The 23798-nt window shown below is 43.5% G+C and overlaps 1 protein-coding gene and 1 pseudogene across 1 annotated transcript in view; one reads left to right on the plus strand and one right to left on the minus strand.

Annotated features, from left to right (window-relative positions):
• Mtap (methylthioadenosine phosphorylase) overlaps positions 1–4470 on the plus strand; it is a 43789-nt gene extending 39319 nt beyond the window's left edge. Inside the window, exon 8 of the mRNA XM_075944880.1 lies at positions 1176–4470. Coding sequence (XP_075800995.1) covers positions 1176–1214 — 39 coding nt within the window. The 3' untranslated portion in view covers positions 1215–4470. The remainder of the gene's footprint in view (positions 1–1175) is intronic.
• Positions 4471–13568: 9098 nt separating this feature from the next.
• LOC142833809 (small ribosomal subunit protein uS5-like) lies at positions 13569–14759 on the minus strand (annotated as a pseudogene).
• Between the last annotated feature and the right edge of the window lie 9039 nt (positions 14760–23798).

The raw sequence follows: 23798 nt of genomic DNA on the forward strand, positions 1-23798 counted from the left end.
TCGGAAAAATCAGTGATCTTTCGAAGATGAAGGTGTGTGGTTTTGTGAATACGCACTTAAAGTGGGTTAATATGGCATTGATTAGGTGTCGAACAAGAGCTGAAGAAATGAAGAATTGCCCTGTAGACAAAATCAAGCGCTGTGGTCTCCGTTCTGGAATAGTGAGGAACCCAGTGCTAGTGATTCTTATCATATCTGAAATGTGTACCTTTCCCTCACTAGTTCATTTCAGAAACATTAGTCAGTTTACTCACTGTGTGTCCAAGCTCCAGATTAGAATAAAACTCAGCTGTAGGGCGTGGCAGCACTTGGGAGGCAGAGGCAGGCAAAGCTCTGTGAGTTCAGGGCCAACCTGGTCTACATAGTGAGTTTCAGGCCACCCAGAGTCACAGTGAAATCCTATCTGCAAAAGAAACAAACAAACTCAGAAAAATACCCAGAGACTCCCAGTGATGCTGAAGGTCCCATCGTGTTGCCAGCTTAGACACATTAAAGCTTCACTGACTTCGCAGTGGCATAAGGATAAGGAGTGGGCTCTCCTGAATAACGGCTGAAGCTGGGAGAGGGTATATACAGTGTCCTGACGCCCGAAGCAGTGGAGGGACATGTGTGATTCTCAGAGCCGTCCCCTGAGATGTGCGGTACTGACCTCACCTGTCGGCAAGAAAAGGAACAGCCAAGAATTGAGAGTCACTGCTAAAGTCCCATATCTGGTTAGTGTTGTTGCTGTTTTAGTAACGACATTTCTAAAAATTTATTTATGCGTGTCTGTAAACAGAGGTACACTTGCCACGGTGAGCGCGTGAAGGCTCAAGGCCATCTTGTAGGAGCTGATTCTCATTCCACCATGTGGGTCCCAGTGACTGAACTCAAGCTTCCAGGCTTGGTGGCAAAGACCTTTACCCCCTCAACCATTTCGCCCTCCCCAGTTAGTGGTTTTTAAATTTTGGTGAGCATGGGAATTATCTGGAGAGTTAAAGAAGTGTGTGTCCCTGTGAATCCTTAGTAAACTCCGAATCTCAAGGCTCCTTCTCGTTGTTGTTTTCACCTGGAGAACCTCAATGCTTTTTCTTCTTCTTGTTTTGACTTGTTAGGAAGTCTTGGGGGAAGTCTTGGGGTAATTGGCATGCTCTCTACTGCCTGTAGCTCATCTCTGCTGACTTTCTTCCTTTCAGAACATGGTCCAGTGTTCTGTTTTACCACCAAGACATTGAAATGGCATGGCCACCACGAGGAGACTTACTACTTCTAGTCTTTGGGAGATTTTGCTTAAACAAAAAATGGGAACAATACGTAGCCTTCGCTCCTTTTCCGGGAAAAGAGCATGTGGTAAGGAAGAGACAGTGCACTCCACTGAGATACGGACTCTTCCAGAACCTGGAAGGAAAACAACAGCTTGCAGAAATGTAAGAGAACAAAGCCAAAAACCTTGTCAATCATTTCTCCTACTACACTGGCAACCATGAAGACTGGTGAGGATGTCTGTCCATTTCCCCACACTGCTGATGACCGTGAGCTTCAAATGGGACTGTGGTTGTAAATTGGCACCATCCTGCTGGGAGGCAGTTTGGTACGTTGCATCTCTGGCTTAAAAATACTGAATGCACTTTGGTACGCTGGAATTTCTCTTTAAGAAGTTATGGGAGATTCATTCAAAGAATCATGTAAAGAAGGCAAAATATCCTAAACAATATGGAAAAATTAGATGTACCATGTTCCTGTTATACTTAAGCTATGAAGCAATCAAGTAGAAATCGTATTTTCTCATAAAGAAATGGTCACTTCATACTGTGAAATGAGGGGGAAAGGTGTAAGCATTTATGATATTGGTTTTTTGTGTAAATGTACAAAAAAAGACTAGAAGGGAATATATATAATCCTGCTACTGTATTTGTGAAGAGATGCTGGATAATTCTTACTTTCTTTTGATCTTTTTCTCTACTTTTTTTAAAAGTGAGTATAATCAAATAATAAAGTTGTAACGCTTAAAATGGACTTAGAGAAATCAAACTCTTTGAAACTCTTGGTGGGGAAACAAAGATGTTTATAAAAGAAGCGCCGTGTGATGCAGGATCTACAATCCAGATAGCACGCACACCCCTACATGCCTGCACTCAAAAAAAGACAAACAAACCAAAGTGTGCTATGTGAAAAACAGATCTTTGTTTAAGATCACCACAGATGGGCTGGAGAGATAGCTCGGAGGTTAAGAGCATTGACTGCTCTTCCAGAGGTCATGAGTTCAATTCCCAGCAACCACATGGTGGCTCACAGCCATCTATAATGAGATCTGGTGCCCCCTTCTGGCATGCAAGCATACATGGAAGGAATGTTGTATACATAATAAATAAATAAACGTTTAAAAAAAAGATCACCACAGATGCAGCCACTCGGGACTGTGACTGAGAAGGCTGGTGTTCACTGCTACGGTGTGTCAGAGGCGAACTGCTTCAAGGACTGCTGGTGTGCCTCATTGCCGTATATCAGATCATTTTTACACTACCATTTCTTTCTACTCTGTCTTAAGAGTTGACCCTTTCTCTTTTGGCAGTGTTGTATTTGAAAACAAGAAAGGAAGGAAGGAACCGGAAGCCTAGTGTTTTGTCGTAGGATACTTTTTGTTACCGCTATGGGCTATCTTCTTGTAAAGTGAGTGTGCTCGTGTCTGAAGCTGATTTCAGGAAAGTAAGCAACTGATTGTAAGGGTAAATGAACCAGTTGCTTCAGCCGTCATGTTGAGCCCCTGGTGTCTTTGTAACTTTGGGCCCATGTTGCGGAGCTTCCTGCTCTGGTTATTAACAATGTGTAGAGACTTCGTGGGTCCTGACCAGGGTCTTGGTAGGTTTTACTTCCCTGGGGTATGCCTGGTTCATTCCTCCACTCTTAGAATGTCGAGTTGGGGAGTGGGCGTTTGTCTTGTCGCCTCCAGTATGGAAGAGTGCTTTTCCTCAGTGGCCTTTTCCAGCATCATCATAAGCAGGCTTCTTCTTCCTGAATCCTTCCTTCACTGCGATTGGAATTGCATATAAACTTACACTATCTACCTTCTTAGCTATTTAAATGTCGCTGAAAATACATTTGTATTGTCTTTTCCTTCGTGTGTATTCAATACAAAACAATGGGTTTTATTCTGTCATTTTTATATACATATCATATGCATCATTTATCCCACGTTATATTCTCTTGTGCTACCCCTCCCCCTCCCAAATAATGCTCCCCGTACTTTAATGTCATCTAATCCATATTCTGTATATGAGAGAAATGTGTTTGCCTTTCTAAGTCTGTCTGTCTTAGCATGATGCTCTCCAGCTCCATCCATTCTCCTACAGGTGAGATAATTCTTCTCTTCTGACTAAGTAAAATCCCAATGTGTATGCATACCAATTCCTCTATCCATTCATAGTTCATGCACGTGTAGGCTGATTCCTGATTTTGGCCGTTCTGAATAGTGTTTCAATAAACATGTGTTTGCAGACTTCTCAAATGACCCAAGTATGCTCTTGCTCTTGGGTTGAGTCTTGGCTATTGCTGTTAGTATAGAAACTCCACTTGGAGAACCTCTACCTGAACCATTTCTGTCTGGTTGTCCTTTAGACAGATTCTAGCCCTCGGACTTCATCAAGGACTTTTATTACTTGATCCATTGTGCTTTTATCTCAACCATTCCTTGCTCTTTGTTACGTCATTCCAGCACACAGTTCCATCTACAATGAAGAGTGGGGAATCTGCTCACTTTATCATTTTTACACAGTCCGGGATCCTAGTATAAGGATGCCCCCCCCCAGTGGGTGTGTCTTCCCGCTTCAGTAAACCCAATCAGTATAATCTTTAACGTGCCCAGAGTTCATCTCCTGGGCGACTCTAGATCCCATCAATTGACAACTAATGTTAAGCATCACAACTATACCTGTTCTCCATTCTTTAGCTTCTATTCTTAGATTCTATTCAGGTTTTGACGCCATCCCCCCCCCCTCCTCTGTTCCACCTTCCCCTTTATCTAATCTGCTCACTCTCTGACAGCCCATCCTGTCCTTCCCAAACACTTCGTTCTCTTGTCACACTGTTACAATTTCCTGTTTCATTGTCCTTTGGTGTGGCTATCTTCACTTTTGTATCCACAGATTCTTGACACAGTGACTAACGCAGAAGCGGTACTTTTTGTACTTCATAAATAATTGTGCAAGTCTATGAAATTTCAGCCCGATCATATTTCAGCCGTCTTTCTATTTCCAGCTGGAGTCACTGGTTCTAGAACCCTGATCAGATGTGCCCAAGGTAAATAGTTCATCCTGTGTGTTTTCAGGCCACCTAGAGTCTGTGTTACCCAAGGACCATTTGTCATCATGTACAACATAAAGCTATGTACATATTCTGTCTTCCAAGTAGATAATGAAAAATTGGAAAAACAGGAATTCTGAAAAAAGAAAATGGCTTAAGTGTTAAGTAATAAAAACCCAATGAGTTATTTAATATACTCCCTGATTTGAATTTTGTGCCTACTAATATTGTCCTGCAATAAATGAATGAAACATTTTCTTTTCAAACTATGATGTTTAAAACTGTTAATCCTTTGGTTATAGGTTTTGTTCATTTTTAAAAAAAGTAAAACCCTCTTTCTTGAAGGCCTTGTTTGCCTCTTGTGCCCATAGTGGATCATCAGAATGTCATTTGTGTGTCTATACATTCGCCGCCACGCACATGCATGTATGGACTTTAGTGTGTGTGCAGGTGTGCACATGCCACAGCAAGTGTGTAGAAGTCAGAGAAGAGCTGCGAGTCGGTTCTCCTATCATGTGGATTCCGGGGATCAGACTCAGGCGGTCAGACATGACCCTTCACATGTATCTTAAGCTTCATTTAGTTGGTTATCTCTCCCTTTGATACAGGGAAAGTCTATCCTCAACTTTCACCAAATGTTAATCACAGGCCTCACTTCTGTCATTTTTATGTATGAGCCAGATCTTGAGTAATTATTAAGAAAAACGCTTGGATTTTGGCGTGTTTTGTTTGGCCTCTTTTGTTGTTAAGCTAAAGAAGAAAAGGGTAAACTGCTTTCAAGAGCTGCCCTGTGCAGTATGCAGTGAGCATTAACCGCTTTCTCCTATCACTCTTACATATTTTGAAGACAATGACTGAATAGGAACCGGAGTCTCAACAATAGGCTTGGAGGCAGTCCAGGATGTGCCTGCTCTCGGTAACAATTCAAGTCGTGACAAGAGATTATGGTGGATACTTCAGTGGAGAGGCCTAGAGATCTCTCACCAATCCATGGCTGACTGTTGATGGGCCCAGTCTTGTGTTGGTCCATCGCAGGCAGCCACACTGCTGGACCATGCCTGCCTTGGCTGTTCTATGCACAGAGGACAGCATTTCAGAGACCCTCTCCCTGTCTTCCAACCTTACATTTATTTCCCCACCCCTCTAACACAATGATCCCTGAGCCTTAGAGATAGTGATGTGTGATGTAAGTGTTCTCGTTGGGACTGAACATTCAACTGTCACTTCTCCTCAGTACCTTGAGCCTGACTCAGTTGAATAGCTCAAAGCTCATCATCATATTGATGATTCTGATCAAATCCTGGCTCTCAGACCAAAAAGGAGGCCATAGTTTTATAGGAGTGGAACGAAAGGTGAAGAGAGGCAGATTGGAGAAGTTGGGGGTACAGTGATCAGAACGTACTTTACGTGTATGAAATTGTCAACAAATTCAATAAAGGTTATAATGGTGCCCTGGTGTGACAAACCAAAAATTCAACTTTTAGAGTATGTTCAGTCTCTTCACATTAGCCAATTGGTCATGTTGGTATCTTACTGCTTGCCAGAACCCTATTCTTTTTTTTTCAATTTGTATCTTGTTACTTTGGTAGAGTTAGAGTAAAAAATAATATTTGTGTTCATAAAGTACCCAGAAGAGAACAAACTGGGGTTTCCAGTTATTAGATTTTGAGTTGTTCAACATATGCGTTAGTCTTAAGAACAACTGTTAAATTTTGAAAATAGGTCCTCCCAAAATGCACATGTAGAAAATTAATTCATTGTGCAGTGGTGTCAGGGAGTGAAGAGATGTTAGGTCATGAAGGTCCTTAGACACCCCAAAGGGCTCTAAATGCCCCCTTCAACCCTGTGAGAACATGGCTAGAAGACTCCCATTTTATGAAGCAGCAAGAACCTTGATATTGGTCTTCACCTCTCCCAAAACTATGAGCAATACATTTTTATTTGTTTTCTCATGTGCAGTATTTTGTTATAACAGCCCAAATGGATGAATCCAGCAGCCAACAAAAAAGTTGCACATCAGTCAGTTTAATCTGAATAGTCATGGAAATAAATAGAGCTGTGGTTACATTCCTGTTTCACAGAATTCATCAGGTGTTGGCCTCGTGAGGCACAGTGTAACTTCCTGAGCCTAACTCGAGTTTGGCTACCAGTCTCTGGCCAGAACTTCCACATATGGGTGACTCAGCACAGCCCTACCTAAACCCGCCTCTGCCCAATCACCACTAACGTGGCAGGACATTATTGGCCCTTATTCCTTTCTCCACCTCACCCCATCCCAAGACTCCCACCTCCAATCTCAGCCCTTTATAAATTCCTGCCTGAAGCAATGAAACAAGATCCTGACTCTCCGCTTAGTGTGTTTCTGGAGGGGGTGGAGAATATGGGTCCTCCACATTCACTATCCCACTCAGCCCTATCTGCTGGAGAACCCTGCAAACAGGGAACTGAAAAAGAACTTAAGAAACTAGACATCAAAATACCAAGCAATCCAATTAAAAAATGGGTATAGATCTAAACAAAATTCTCAACGGAAAGATCTCAAATGGCTAAAAGACATTGAAGGAATTCCCCCAACATCCTTAGTCATCAGGGAAATGCAAGCCAAAATGACACTGAGTCTTAACACCAGTCTTAATTGCTAAGATCAAAAACACAGGTGGCAGCTTATGTTAGACAGGATGTGGAGTGAGCAGAACACTCCTCCACTGCTGGTGGGAGTGCAAACTTGTACAGCCACTTTGCAAATCAGTGCGGCAGCTTTTCAGAAAATTGGGAATTAATTTACCTCAAGACCCAGCTATACTATTCTTGAGCATATACCCAAAGGATGCTCAATCATACCACAAGGACACCTATTCAACGATGTTCCTAGCAGCATTATTCATAATAGCCAGAACCTAGATGTTCCAAGACCGAAAAATGGATAAAGAAAGTGTAATACATTTACACAATGGAGTACTTCCTATTCAGATGTATAAAAACAATAGCATCATGAGGTTTACAGGCAAATGGATGGAACTAGAAAAAAAAATCATCCGAAGTGAGGTAACCCAGACTGGGAAAGACAAACGCAGTATTACTCATAAGTGGATACTAGATGTAAAGCAAAGGATAACCAGACTACAACCCACAGCTCCAGAGACCCTAGGTAACAAGGGGGACGCATTGATGAGATCTCCTGGGTAAACTGGGGGTGGGGAAGGTTGAGGGGAGGCAATGGGGATGAGAACACGAGGGAATGGGATTGTTGAGCTGGGGGAAGGACAGAATAGGAGAGCAATGAGAGAGCTGGATAAAGGGAGCCTTTAAGGGGTTAGGGGGAAACCTGGGGCTAGGAAAATTCCTAGGAATCCACAAGGATGACCCAAGCTAAGACTTGTAGCAGTAGCGAAGAAGGTGCCTGAACTGGTCTTTCCCTGTAATCAGATTGATGGCTACCCCAACTGTCATCATAGAGCCTTCATCCAGTAGCTGATCGAAGCAAATGCACAGATCCACAGCCAAACACTAGGGCAAGCTCCAGGAGTCCAGTTGAAGAGGGATTATATGAGCAAGGTGGGTTAAGACCATGATGGGGAAATCTACAAAGACAGTTGAACCAAGGTCTTGGGAATTCACAAACTCTAGACCCACAGCTGTGGAGCCTGCAAGAGACCAAACTAGGCCCTTTGTGGGAAACAGTTGTATAGCTTGCTCTGTTTGAGAAGCCCCTGGCTGTGGGACCAGGAGCTATCCCTGGTTTATGAGCTGGCTTTTTGGAGCCCATTCGCTATGGTAGGATGTTTTACTCCGCCTTGATGCAGGGAGGAGGGGCTTGATCCTGCATCAACCTAATCTGCCTGGCTTGCTTGTTTACTCTCCATGAGAGGCCTTACCCTTTTAGAGGAGTAGTTGGGAGAGGTGGGAAGGGAAACTGGTTGGTATGTAAAATGAATAAAAAATTAAAGAAATAAATAAAAAATCAACAATAAAAAAATGCCTTACAGGCTTGCCTACAGCCAGATCTGTATATACGCACACATATAAATGTGTGTATGTGTATATATATATATATGTATATATGTACATATATATGGATATATATAATTTATTGATTCTATGGAAATTTCACATTACACCCCAATCCCACTCTCCTCCCAGTTCCTCCATATCCCCCCTCACCCCAGCAGCATCTCCCCCAAAAGAATGTCCCCAAATTTAATTAAAAACAAAACAAAATAAACAAAAAAAAACTACCTTACACCATCTATCCAACACCTCTTTATTCATTCTGTGTCATTGGGAGCTGCAGAGTGTCACACAGGATAAATTCTCTTTTGTCCAATCGGCCCACCCACAAATATTCATTGCTATGAATCATTAATCTGGTTCAAGGCCTCTGGCCTCTGGCACACCGTCATCACCGGGGACCCTCACTGAAACTCCTCTCGGATATCCTGCTGTTGCCCTGAGTCATGGGGATCATGCGGCTATCAGCTGTTGTTCCACAGGGCCGCTCCCCTCACAAGCTACAGCAGGTCATCGATGAGGGAGACGTTAGGGTGGGCCCTCACCTGAGGCCCAGATGGTAGCTGAGCTGGTCATTCTGGGGTACTAAAACTGCCCCCCTCAGGTAAGGGGTGTAGCCAGCTCTCCTAGGCCCCTGTCATAAGGGGTCAGCTCTCCCATGCCCATGGTAAGGGGTGAGGCCAACGCCCCCCCAAGTGCTGAGGTGAAGAGGAAACTTCCCCATGAAAGGCAGGACCAGCCTCCTTCTGTAGTGTCCAGTGAGGAGAAGGGCCAGGTGTCCCAGGGCCAGTGAAGGGTGGGGCAGGATCAGCATGGTCCTCCAATTTCAACATGCACGATTCCGATGACGCCCTATGCTAACAGAGGCCATGGGCATCAACACAGACCACAGCTGCAGTGGAACCATGGACCTAGGTACAGGTACAGCCCAGGCCCAGATGTCACCATGACCCCCGTAGCAGTGCAGGACACTTAGATCAGTAAGTATGGCCTCAGCAACAGCATGTCTTTTGAACACCAAAATGATTTCAGGTGACTGGCCAAAACCCTAGCATTGGCATGGCCTTCGATGGTATCAGGAACCACAGACATCAACACAGATCCTGGCTATGATAAGGCCACAGACTTGACCTTTGGCAGTAGCCCAGGCCCAGACAGCACTGTAGCCCCTGGTGGCAGTACAAGCCACTCAGATCAGCATGGCTGTGGTGGTGGCATGGTCCTTGGACACCAACATGGCCACAGGTTATGGCCTAGATCCTGGCCTTTGGTAGCAGCATGAATTATAGACATCAACACAGACCTTGGCTGTGGTAGGGGCCGTGGACCCAGACATGGCCCTCAGTTGCAGTCCAGGCCTGGATGTCACCGTGGCATCTTGCAGCAGCCCAGGCCTCTAAAATGTGTATGGCCCTGGCTGCAACGTGATCCTCAGACACCCACCTGGCCTCAGGTGATTGCCCAGACCCCAGGTATTTGCACAGCCTTTGGTTATAATAGGAGGCACATACATCAATACAGACCTTGCCTGCAATAGAGCCATGGACCCAGACATGGCCATTGGCAGCAGCTTGGGTCTTGATATCATCAAGGCCCTAGGTGGCAGCACAAGCCACTCATATCAGCCTGGCCCTGGTAGCAGCACAGCCCTTAGATGCCAACATGGCCGCGGGTGGCACCAGGCCCCAGGCATCCTTGCGGCCTTTGGTGTGTCAGCAGAGACTCTGGCTGCTGTAGGACCAGGGACCCAGACATGGCCCTTGGCTGGAGCTCAAGACCCAATATCACCCTCACTTCTTCAGTTCTGCCTCTTACAACAGCACAGGAACTATTCTGCTTCTCTCTTCCCTCCTGTTTCTCCACTGCTCATTATGCCGGCACCTTCCCACCCCCATGTCACGAGGCTCTATGTGGAGCCTGTGCAGGCCTTCAGCCAGCCCAGACTGCAAGGGCCCAGACTGGATCATGACTCTTGCACTTGCCTGAGCCAAATGGCACCAGGAAGACCCCTATAGCCAGATCTTACAGAAGCATCTTCCCACCTGAGGTTCCTCTCAGATGACTATAGGTTGTGTCAAGTTGACAATGAACTAGCAAGCACAGGTGGGAAAATTATAAGAGCCAGAATGGCAGAAAGTCTGCTGTGAAACAGTCTCTCCTAAAACAAAACAAAACAGAGAACAAAGAAAACAGCAATGGCAACATCAACAGACGTATTAATGTGGAAGGGAGAAAATCTGTGGATGAGTACCAGCCCGAGACAAAGAATCACAGGCAGCTAATGACTGCTAAGGGAGGAAGAATTAGCCCCACACAGGGATGAGACTCCTTGTTGTCAGTACAGAGTAGAGAGAGTGGTGAGTCCTGAAACTACCCACAAACAACACAGATGAACTCAACAGGCTGTGTTTATATATACTTGTACATATACATACCTACATGCATATAAATGTATACAGCAACAATGAAAGGAGGCTTGAGAATTGGGGGGAAACAGAGAGAGGTTGGAGGGACAGCACCTAAAGGGAGCTGGAGGAGGAAAAGAGATGTAATCCTATTCCTTTTTCTTTTTTTTATATTTTAATTAAAAACACTTTAAATGGGGGGGGTGATATAATGGGGATGGAGAAATGCCTCAGTACTTAAGAGTCTGATTCCCAGCATGCACTTCAGGTGACTTACAGCCTCCTGTAACCCTACTTCCAGGAAATCTGACACCCTCTTGTGAGTGCTACATATGGTGCACACTCACACAGACACATAAAGGATACATCTTAGATGGTGTGATGGTTAAACTTGGCTTGATTTTTTTTTTAAAAAAAGAATTCTAGGATATTAGTTGTCTTAGGATTCCTATTGCTGTGAAGAAACAGCATGACCATAAAGGAAGTTAAGGAGAAAAGGGTTTCTTTAGGTTACACTTCCACATTGCTGTTTACTACTGAAGGAAGTCAGGACAGGATCTCAAACAGGGTAGGATGCTGTGGGACAGTGGTCTTGTATCCTGTCACCTGTATTGTTTCAATAAAACACTGATTGGCCAGTAGCTAGGCAGGAAGTATAGGCAGGGGAACCAGGCAGTAAGTAGAGGTGGGGTGACCAGAACAGGAGAATTCTGGGAAGAGGGAAGACTCAGTCTGCAGTCATCACCCAGACACAGAGGAAGCAAGATGAGAATGCCTCACTGGTAAAAGGTACCAAATTACATGGCTGACAAAGACAAGAATTACAGGTTAATGCAGGATGTAAGAGTTAAGAAGCCTGAGCTAATAGGCCAACCAGTTTATAATTAATGTAGACCTCGGTGTGTTTCTTTGGGGCTGAACAGCTGCAGGATTGGGAAGGATAGAGACCTCTGTCAACAGCAGGAACCTGAGGCAGGAACTGATGCAGAGGCCATGATGGGATGCTGCTTACTGGCTCACTTCCCGTGACCTGCTCAGCCTGCTTTCTTCTAGAACCCAGGACCATCAACCCAGGGGTAGCACCACTTACAATGAATTAGGTCCTCCCCCACTGATCACTAATTAAAAAAATGCCCTATAGACTTGCCTTACAGCTGGATGTCATGGAGGCACTGGAGAGGAATATAAGATTGAAGAAGACACCTCACAGACTCAGCCTCATTCTGAGATTCCTGGAGGCAGGATCACCATTTAGACTGAGGCAGAGGTAAGAACCAGTGGCCGGCTGTTTTGCTTTTCTGGCCCTTCAGGTTGAACCCCAATATCTGTCTCTGGATTTTTACTAATGCTGCTACAGTTGTGAGTCGCCATGTGGTTGCTGGGAATCTAACCAAGATGCCTGGCAGAGCTGGCAGAGCAGCGCCACTCTTACCTGCCGAGTCATCTCTCAGGCGCCAAGACATAAAAATGTAAGTGATACAAATGCATATGGACAAATAATTAAAATGGTAAACTGCAAGCATGATAGAAGATGAACTCACTATGCTGAAGATGAACTCACTAAAGCGCAAATATCCTCAGATAGGATTCTGCTGCTTTCTCCCCAAGTACAGTGACCGAAAGAGAGGACGGTGAATTTGGGTGCTGCCTGCTGTCTTAGATTTCTATCATACACCATTTTAGAAGGTGTTAGTATAGGGAAACAGGCCTGCTTCTGGCCTGCCCCTGGCCTGCCCCTGGCCTGCCCCTGATCTGGAGACTTAAGAATCCTTGCACCTCTGACTCAGCATTAATGGCCAAGTATTACTTCCAGCCACGTTGTACTTTTCCAGTAGCTCCCTGCTCATGTTCCAAAGACCCTGTAAAAGCCTGTCCCTCTGCCCATCCCATTGCCATCTCTCTTCTGTCTCAGTGGTAGCTGTCACTCTGTGACGTTTGCTGTGTGGTGTGACTTTCTGGTATCCCTTGGCTCCAAACTGCCAAGATGCTGGAAAAACCCTTTCAACTGTGTTTCAAGTGCTATTGCCAGGTATCACAGGTAAGGAAGGCATGTGTAGACTTGCTTCAGAATGGTAATGTTTGGATGTTATGGTTGTTATTCTGAAACATGTAAGTCAGAGAGAGAATGAATATATCTCAGCCCCCAATTTTGCACCAGTATCTAGAATATTCTTGATGATAATATGAGACATGGAATTTAAAAACTGACCCGAGGTGAGTAAATGGACAGGGACGAGGAGAAGAGCCCTGAACAGAACCACCAGGCAAGGAAAGTCCTTACAGCTGTACTCACTGCTGCCACCTCCCCGGGGCACTCCGGACTCCTCTCTGCACCTTTCTCCATTGCTCTCGCCCCAGGAGCCACGGGCACTGTACATGAGTCACTGTCTAGCATGAAAACAAGGGAGTTATCCCATGCATGAGATTGCTCAGTCGTTAGTTGTGTAGCTTGTTTCTCCACATTACAACATTCTCTCCAACTTGAAACATCTCCTCCAGGAGGGGAGAGGAGGTCCAGGAGGTCCCCTGGTAAACAGGAGGTAAACAAAAGGTCACATGTTTGGAAGAACAAAATCTAGGAAGAGTCTTGATCTTGAGGACACTGGTGCAATTATTACTTCTTTGGTGTCATAAGCTCCCTTTCTGGATGAATACAGTTGTGTGTGTGTGTGTGTGTGTGTGTGTGTGTGTGTGTGTGTGTGTGTGTGTATGTATGTGTGTGTGTGTTGTATAACCCTGGGAAAAGTCTGTCACACAACACTAATGCTCAGTAATAATTTTTTAAAGAATAATGTTTCATTGAATTTTATGCAATATATTTTTTTAGTTTTTTTTTTAACAGACTTAATTCACTTTTATTTTTCTTGTTTAAAAACCCTATGTGGTGGCCACAGCTGGAGCTAGGTCCTCTGAACAGAGACTCTGGTGTGGGTTTTCACAAGATGGTCAGTGAATTCCTGATAAGGAGACTTGGTGAACACAGTCTCTTTCCAGAGGTGGGGGGGGGGGGTGCGGGAGGACCTTCCACTCCTTCAGCCAATAGCCGCTGAAGTAGGAGCCCACTGTGCTGCAGGAGCGCCTTCCACTCCTTCAGCCAATAGCTGCTAAAATACCAGCCCACTGGGGCGTGGTCTATTTATCTTTAAAAAACAGCGACAAGTCTCGCTCTCTTGGTTCCGGTGCTTGGTTCCCGCTCCTTCTCCAGCGACTAGGCTCCTTTCCTGATGGTTGGTGTTTCGTGAGTTTTACCCCCCAAAATAAATACCCTTTTAAATCCTAACTGCTGTGGAATTATTTCATGCATTACGGGGGGTTAGGTAGCTGTAGGTTTTAGAGATGGCATCAAAGGTGGCCTTGGCAAAGTTGCCCAGGGTGGCAGTGCAGCCCCTGGCTGATGTGTAGCAGTCATCAATGCCAGCCATCATCAGTAGCTTCTTGGGCACAGGAGCGGAAACTATGCCAGTGCCTCTGGGGGCAGGGATGAGACGCCCAGCACAGAACCACAGTGGCCTGTCGCTTTGCAAGGAACAGCGTGGGGGCTTGCCAATCTTGTTACCCCAGTAGCCTCTCCACACAGGGACAATGGAAAGCTTGGCAAAAATGATGGCCCCTCGGATGGCAGCGGCTACCTCTTTGGAGCACTTAACACTAAGCCCTATGTGACCATAGTAGTCCCCAATAGTGACGAAAGCTTTGAACCTGGTCCACTGGCCTGCCCTAGTCTGTTTCTGCATGGACATGATCTTCAGAACCTCATCCTTTAGGGAAGCTCCCAGGAAAAAGTCAATAATCTCAGACTCCTCAATGGGCAGGAAGAACAGGTAGATCTCCTTTAGGGATTTGATTTTCAGGTCCTTAACCAGGCAGCCTATCTTGGTGATGGGAATCCACTCCTTGTCTTCAGCTTTACCTCCGCGAGCCCAGCGGCCTCTGCCACGGCCTCGACCACGGCTGCGGCCCCTCAGATGGCTGCCAAATCCTCAGCGGAAGCCACCACGGCCTCCTAATCTTGCCCCCCCCCCCCCCGGTCCTCCGGGCCCCTCTGGCTGCACTGGCGTCATCCGCCATTTGGTGTTTTCCAGAAGAAGCAGCTATTTTTTTTAATTTATGAGATTATAACTACAATATTTTCCTCTTCCCTTTCCTTCCTTCAAACCTACCATATACTCTTCTGTGCTCACCTTCAAACTTATGACCTCTTATTTTTTTTTGTTGTTGTTAATCGTTATGGCATAAATATATGTATATGCATGTATTTCTGAATATAACCTGTTCAGTCCATACAATGTTATTTGTATGTGTGTTTTCAGGACTGACTATTTAACAGTGGATAGTCAATTGGTATGCTTTTCCTAGTGAAGACCACCTCTCCACCTTCTTGCTTTATCCAGTTTTTTATAGTTCTTTGTGTATGGTTGAGACCTCGTGGACTTTTCCTTGTCTACTTTGGCGTGTCCACTGGTGTTGTCATTGTTCAGTTCATTTGGGGGCAGTCATATTGATAAGGATTTATGGTTGTAGATTCTGACATTGCCTTAAATAAGGGAGTGTTTTGTAGATGTTTTCATGGGGACTGGACTCCACATCTTTGCATTGGGTTATGGTTTTTTGTAATGGTCCCCATCTGTTTCCTTAATTAGGGGTGAAGACTGTACTTACCTGTAGATATAAAGACAAATGTTTATGTATTGTTAGGTATTATGCTAGCTGAGAAGTTAGTGCTTGTAAATTCTTCAATAACCATGACTTTACTTGAACTGAGTAGTTAGTTACTATCCAGTACCAGGCATGGTCTACTTCTTACTGAGCAGTTCGTAAGTTCAATTAGAGAGCTATTGGTTACCACCTAGGTATGTGTGCCACTACTGCACCCTTTGGGTTATTGTGCCATGATGGTCATTGATGTGGTTCTAAGGCATCATGTCTGGGTAGGACTGTTGGTTGCTTCCCTCCTTCAGAGGCTTGCATGGTGCCTTCTGGTATCAATAACAGGGAGGAGGCAGCTCAAGGAGTTCCAGTTCTAGGATTCCCTGTGTCCTGTCTCTGATGTGCATAGTGTCTTCAGCAATAGCAAATTACCATCTACCTCTAGGGACAACCAAGGGCAATAGCAATAGGCTATATGTTTTGGGCATCTTTGGATAGCTCTGGCCAACAACTCAAAAGTTGGATTCTCATGTCTGGTATTAGGGATTTTTTAAGGTGGTCTTTGGCTCTTGGGATGAGCACTGTCAGCCCAGATGAGAGAAGTTCATTGGAACTATATATTTATATACAGAATTATGTGTGTTGTGGGCTTGTTTTTAGGTTTGGGTTTTTTTTTAGATACTTCCTGTGGCTTTTTCTTTAGACATCCTCATTGTTATTTTTTAACTTCTTACCTCCTTCTTCTGCATTTACCTCATTTTTCCACTTCCTAAGGCAACCCCCTTTCTGTTTCCCCTATATGATCACTCATTCTACAGTGTATTTTGAGCATATTCATTATCTTCTTCCAACTCTTCCCAGAACATCCCCCACCTTCCTTCCTACTTAACTTCTCTCTGTGTGTCTATCTCCTTCTGTCACTGTCTCTTTGTCTCTTTATCTCTCTTTTCTTCTACTCCCCCATCCAGTCCTGGTGTAGGAGGCCCTTCTGTCTACATGTTGCTTTCAATGGTTAATAAAGAACTGCTTTGAGCTATGGCAGGACAGAACAGAACTAGGCAGGGAAAGCTAGGCTGTATGCTGGGAAGAAAAAGGGTGGAGTGAGAGAGACACCATGGATCCACCGCCTGAGGTCGATATGCCAAATCTTTGCTGATAAGCCACTGCCACGTGGCGATATACAGATTAATAGAAATGGCTTAAATTAAGATGTAAGAGTTAGCCAATTAGAAGCTAGAGCTAATGGGCCAAGCAGTGATTTAATTAATACAGTTTCTGTGTGATTATTTCAGTTCTGGGTGGCCAGGACAAACAAGCGACTGCCCCCTGCAACACAACCCCAGTTCAGTTTGTGTTGGTCAACTACTCCTAAGTATGAGTCCTGCCCTGGAGTATGGCCAATATATCAAGTGTCACACTATTAAAGAAAACTAACTTTCCCTTTTCCAGCAGCAATCAAAAACCAATAGTTGTTAAGCTATAGGGGTACTTAATGGCCGTCATCCCTTCTAAATGATGGAATTTTGTTTGGTTTAATCTTGGGCAGATCTTGGGCATGCTATCACAACAGATGTACGTTCATATGTACATCAGCCCTGTTGTGTGTCTATTTCCTTGAAGTCATCCACCACCTTTGGCTCTTCCATTCTTTCTGGCCCCTCTTCTATACAGTTTCCTGAGCCTTGTGAGGAGGAACATCTCATTTAGAGCTGAGTATTCTGAATTATTGTATGGTCTGCCTGCTGCTCAATTGTGGGTCCGTGTTAATCACCATCTACAGCAAGAAGAAGCTTCTCTGATAAGAGTTGAGTGGTGTACTGATCATGTTACTTGTTTACCCTAAGGTGGTGTCTGTCATTGATGGTTAGATGTGTTACTTGGAGGCAGCAAAATAATTGAGCCTTTTAAATTTTAATTTCATATATGTGTACTGCCTTTGCATTATTTCTCCCTTTCCTCCCCTCCCTACAACCTTTTTCTCCCCATGTCCTCTTTTTTCTTTGGTTATTATTGTTATATATTCTTATATATGTAAATGTATATTTACATATATAAGTACAACCTCCTGAGTTTATTTAGTGTTGTTCATATGTTTATGTTTTTAGGGCTGACTACTTAGTATTGAATAATCATCAAGCTATAGGGGTACTTAATGTCCATCATCCCTCCTAAATGATGGAATTTTGTTTGGTTTAATCTTGGGCAGATCTTGGGCATGCTGTCACAACAGATGTACGTTCATATATACATCAGCCCTGTTGTGTGTCTATTTCCTTGAAGTCATCCACCACCTTTGGCTCTTCCATTCTTTCTGGCCCCTCTTCTATACACTTAGAGCTGAGTATTCTGAATTATTGTATGGTCTGCCTGCTGCTCAATTGTGGGTCTGAGGAATTGTCTATGATTGTCATACTTTCAGTTTTGAAGGAGTGAGTTTATTATATATGTACCTATACCAAAGTTAAAAAAAAAACAAACATAACAAGAGAGATGGGGAGCACAGGAATACAAAATATTAAATTAGGCACTCAAAATATTCTTCAGAAATGAGCTGGCGAAGCCTCTTTAAGGTAATCAGCTACAGTTTCCTGATAATGAGAATTCCAGACAGAGTGTCCCCCTAGGGTGAGGCTTCAGGTAAAAGTGTAAATTACAGTAAGATGGTGATGACCTTAATTCCAGAGCTTGTAGATAGAAACCAAAGAATAGATATGCCAGGGGAAAGTCCCATACCCATGCACATGTGGGCAGCACTGGTTGGACTTAATGGGTTATTAATAAAAAAAAAAAGACATGAAGTTGGGAGGAGCCATGTTAGGAGTATGTGGGGGAGCTGGAAGGAGAAACTAGTGATATATATGTTCATATTTCATTATATAAATGTATGGGATTCTCAAGAATTAAACAAATTTTTAAAGAGTAAGGTTTAAAATGGCGAAGAAAAAAGAAAGTAAGTGAATGAGGAAGCCCCTTTTTAAATTAATTACTTTTAAAGAACTATCTTTTAATAGTTTGCATACCAATCCAAGTTCCCACTCCCTGCCCTCCTCCTGTTCCCTTCATTTTCCCTCTCCCACACCCTCTCTTCAGAGAGGGTAAGGCTTCCCATGGGACATCAACAAAGTCTAGCACATTGCTTTGAGGCCGGACCAAGGCCCTCGCCACTATATCTAGGCTGAGCAAAGTATCCCTCCAAAGAGAATGGGTTCCAAAATGCCAGTGCAAACAGTAGGGATAGATCTTGGTCTCACTACCAGTGGCCCCACAGGTTGCCCTGGCCATACAATTGTCACCCACATTCAGAGGACCTAGTTTGGCCTTACACTGGTTCCTCTGTTATCAGGCAGGAGTTGGTGACCTCCCATTAGCTCAGGTAATCTGTTTCAGTGGTCTTGACCCCTTTGCTCATATTATCGCTCCTCCTTCTCTTCCACTGGACTTTGGGAGCTCAGCCCAGTACTCCACTGCGGGTCTCTGCCTTTGCTTCCAACAGTTGCTAGATGAAGGTTCTATAGTGACATTTAAGATATTCATCAATATGACTACTGGGCAAGGCCAGTTCAGGTGTCCTCTCCACAACCGCTTAGGGTCTTAGCTGGGCTCATCCTTATGAACTCCTGGGAATTTCTCTAGTGCCAGATTTCTTGCTAGCCCCATAATGGCTCCCTCAATCAAGATAATCTCTTTTCTTGCTCTCCCTCTTTGTCCTTTCCCCATTTCAAACATCCCCTTTCCTCAAGTTCTCCTCCCCCTTCCCTTCTCCTCTCTTCCTCCCTTCTGCCCTTCCTTCTTCTCCCACCATCCCCATGTTCCCAATTTTCTCAGGAGATCTTCTCTATTTACACTTCCCAACGGGGATCCATGTATGTTTCTCTTGGGGTTCTTGTTACCTAGCTGAGAAAGCCCCTTTAAGGAAGCCATCTGGAGTTCCCAAGAGAGGGAGACCCTGAGCAGAGCAAAGTTCCATTGGGTGAGGTTCCTACGTAAAAGAATAAATAGCTGCAGATAGAGATGATGTCATCAAATTAGTTGCTCACAACATCCTGTGGGAACTGACTGGGGAAGTGAAGGCAGCTACCTAGTATAGGTGAGCCTCCCATGGCTGAGCTTCTGGCCTCTCTTTCCCACCATATGCCGTGGGACAGACAGCGGTGGCTGCTGTTGGAAATGATTTGCCTTCTAGCTATTCTCAAGGGCACAATGCTGTACTCTTGGGCTGTGAAGATGGATGCTTAAAAGAAATCCCACACTAGCTCAGAATTGAGAATAATAGATGGTTATTTATTTAGGGGTAGACTCACAAATCAATATCCTCTGCTGGAATGGAGAATAACAACTGAATCTCACAGCCAGAAAAGAGGCCAGATGCATGCTTTACATCAGCATAAATAGTATAAGAGGCCACACCCCAGTGGGCAGTTAACTTAAAGGCTATTGGCTGTAAGATTTCCTACAACACCTCCCCCTTTGCTTAAATAAGAGAGTTCTAAGCCTAATACAAAATTATATACAATAAGAACAAATATATTCAATAATTATCCCATCCTAATGAGTTTAAGTTTTATATAATAAATAACTTGGTCAAGTCATGAGAGGAAAGTAACTACAACTATCTAGTCTTCAACCCCATTGAAAATCCAAAAAGGAAAATAATATTACTTGAGTAAGCAGGAAATGCAATCAAGCAACTCCCAAAATGTGCAAAAAATGACAGAGACAACTGGCTACCTGGGCAATCACCCAAAGTCTCATTTGTAACATTGAAGCAGCCAACTTTGGCTAAGGCCTAGAGTAACAGACAGACCATTTTCAAAGGCAGGAAATTTTTCAAAACCGTCTTACCCTATCTTGGCAAGATTTGACAGTCTTTTTCCTTGTGTCCTGCTTGTCCATTTCTGGAGACCATGTGCCTTGTCAGTGGTTGAGGCATGGGCAGTTCCTTACTCACAGGCCAGTTTTACCAAGAAGAAAACAAGCTCCAAGTGGAGTGTCTTCAGCGCTCAACATTCTCTCAGGAATAGATTGGTGATGCCAGGAGCAATTGTGTCTCACTTTAAACATTATTTATATAGACATATACAAACATATATATTCAATGAAAGATACGATAGAGACAAAAATAGTTATGAAGAAAAGTAATTTTTTTTCTAATTTTTTTTTTCTTTCTGTCCCATATCATGGCTCCTGACATGAGACAGAAACTCTGAATTTTTATTTTAACAACATGCTTAGATTTAGAGAGGGGCAGAGTCAGTGCCCAACTCCAAAGCCAGCTCTATATATTCATGTGTGTGTGTGTGTGTGTGTGTGTGTGTGTGTGTGTGTGTATAAATGTATGTATCAGTTACCTGATTTCATAAATAGTATTCCTTTTTCTCAGTGATCCTTAGTGTATAGTTATTTTTCTATCTGTTAGCATTCAAACATCCAGGGTCTCTTGAATTTTTGAAGTATTTTCTTACAAAGACAAGAACAGAACCCTGCCCCAACTCTTACCATCTGTATGGTTATCACCAGTGTGGATGAGCTGTCATTTCTCTTTTTCAAGAGGTTTCTTCTTTTCAAACCAAATCTTTATTAATTTTGATGGTATCCATAGTTTTTCTTCTCCTGTGGAAACAAGGGCAAATCCCCTTCCCCAACATAGCACATCTCCTGGCTTCCATTGTGAGGTCAACACATCCTTGAAATAAACTGGCTGATTTAATTCAGAAGAGTTTTCTATTATCCAATGTCTCTCTGCTGCTGTTGTCCCTTTCTCATTAGCGTTAAAAAAATTTCCAACTTAATAAAGCATTATGTAATCTATTTCTGGGGGTATTTTCCACCCCTTTCTCTTTGTTTAACATATCCTTTATAGTTCAATTTGGTCTTTCTATAACTTCCTGACCTGTAGCATTGTGTGCTATACCTGTAATATGCTTAATATTATAATAAGCAAAAAAAACTGTTTCATTTTCTTAGAGATATATGCTGGACCATTATCTGTGTTTATTTGTGCAGGTATATCCATGATGGCCATAACTTCTAATAAATGTGTGATTATTGAATCAGCCTTTTCTGAGCTTAAAGCAGTTGCCCACTGAAAACCTGATAAGTGTCAATGGTGTGATGTACATATTTTAGTTTTCCAAATTCTGCAAAGTAGAACACATCCATCTGCCCGATTTCATTCCTTTGAGTACCCTTTGGGTTAGTCCCTGCAGGTAGCGGTTTTGGTTATAGAAAGAGCAAGTAGGACATCTTTGTATAATCACCTTAGCCTTGTTGTCATGTAATAGAAAACTCTTTCTTTAAATCTTTGCTATTGACATGATGTTTTTTTATGTTTGTTATGTCCCTCCCTCCTTATCACAGTACAAGAGAGGGATCCCATTCCCAGCTAAGCACTCTAGGGGAACACTTTGAAACAAGCATACTTAGGTCCGGAATCAGGAGCAGAGATGTTAACCCTGTCTCCATTGCCAGTTTCTCAAACAACATATAACAATTTAGCGATATAACATACATTATCCCAGTTGACAGTTTGTGGTGGTTTGAAAGAAAATGGCCCCCGAAGGGAGTGGTTCTATTAGGGGGTGTGGCCTTGTTGGAGTAGGAGTGGCTTTGTTGAAGTGTTGTGTCACTGTGGAGGTAGGCTTTGACATCTCATAGATGCTCAAGCTAAGCCCAATGAGACAGATCACTTCCTGTTGCTTATACAAAATACAGAATTCTCAGCAACCTCTCCAGCACCATGTCTGCCTGCATGCCGCCGTGATCCCTGCTGTGATGATAATGGACTCAACCTCTGAAACTGCCAGCTGCCAGCTCAATTAGATGTTTTCCTTTATAAGAGCTGCTGTGGTCATGGTGTCTTTTCACAACCATAGGAACTCTAACTGAGACACAGTTTTTCACATTATCATTAAAAACATGATTCAGTTGAACTGAATTAATATATAAAGTATAAGACTTGGTCCATGCTCATTTTCTTCCTGTCTATGGATAGCCAATTTCGTTAGCACCATTTGCTGAAAAACTATCTTGCCTTCTGAAAATTTTGTACTCAATGTAAATATTGAGAATATTTACATGTAGGTTTATTTCTGGGCTCGCTGTCCTCCTCCACTCACGTATGTGTCAGTCTTTCTTACACCACCACCATCTGTCCTTTAGTAGCAAAGTGGTATTAGGTAGACAAAGCCATGCCACTTAACTTTTATTTTTCAATTTTTTAAGATTTAATTATTTTATTTTATGTGTATTTAGTGCTTTGCCTGCATTATGTATGTGTACCATCTGTTTGCCTTGTGCCTACAGAGGTCAGAGAGCATTAGGCTTCCTAGAACTGAAATTACAGATGGTTGTGAGCCACCATATGGGTGCTGGGAATCAAACCCAGGTCCTTAGCAAGAGCAGCAAGGGCTCTTAATCACTAAGCCATCTTGTCAGTTCATGGTAGCGAAAAGGGAGTGAGCCAGCATAGGCAGTCAGAAGGTAAAATGAATGGAATAGAGACCTTGATACTTGTGATTGTATGTCATGGTGATCTGGGGTGTAAGAATACAAGTGACGTAGAGTAGGGGAGAGAGTACGCAGAGGAGAGACCCTTGAGACAGAGGAAAAGCAAGGGGTGTCATCTACTGAGACCTGAGAATGGGACAGGAAGAGGCTCCCAGAGACACTGAGATCAAGAGTAAAGTTAGTCGCCTGGCTTACAGATCCCACTATCTACCCTCCTTGAGGTCTTGAAAAAAACCATTGGGAATGATTTTCATGCATGGATATGGATTCATATGTTCCACCTTTCTGAGAATTTGTTCTAGAAAATTTGACTAAAAGATTTTTAAGGGACTGGAGAGATAACCCAGGATGTAAGAGTGCTTGCTACTCTTGCAGAGGATCTGGGTTCAGTTTCCAGCACCCACACAGTGGTTCATAACCATCTGTAATTCCACTTCCAGGGAGTTCAGTGCCCTCTTCTGATCTCCTCAGGCACTAAACACTCATGTGGTGTACATATATACATACATTCAGGCAAAACAATCCTAAGCATAAAACAAAATAAATCTTAAAAAGATTATTAAATAGTATGTATACCTTCGAAGCTAGAAAGGGTGGCATCATTTCAAGACTCATCTTCCTGGAAACATTGTGCTTACATTCTTAGCAGTAAAGAAGAACATTTTATCATATTTTACCCTTGAAGATTTATTTATGTTCTATAGAAAGTACCCAAAGGCTATAAGCCATGAGTCTCAGGATTGCCAGATTCGTATCCTGTGTTGCAATATCTGAACGCACAAATGACCTCATTGCATCATCCCTGGGGCTGGAAACTGGGGTGTGGGGTAAGCACCCTATAATGCTTGGTGAGTAATAAGTAGCTGTCCTCTGGGAGATTTGTCTCCTGACAGAACATATATCTGTCACAAACCTTAATGGTGAGCGATCTGAAGCTGTAGGTTCAGAAGCCTT

This window comes from Microtus pennsylvanicus, chromosome 13 (assembly GCF_037038515.1).
Source record: "Microtus pennsylvanicus isolate mMicPen1 chromosome 13, mMicPen1.hap1, whole genome shotgun sequence".
Classification (NCBI taxonomy): Eukaryota; Metazoa; Chordata; class Mammalia; order Rodentia; family Cricetidae; genus Microtus; species Microtus pennsylvanicus.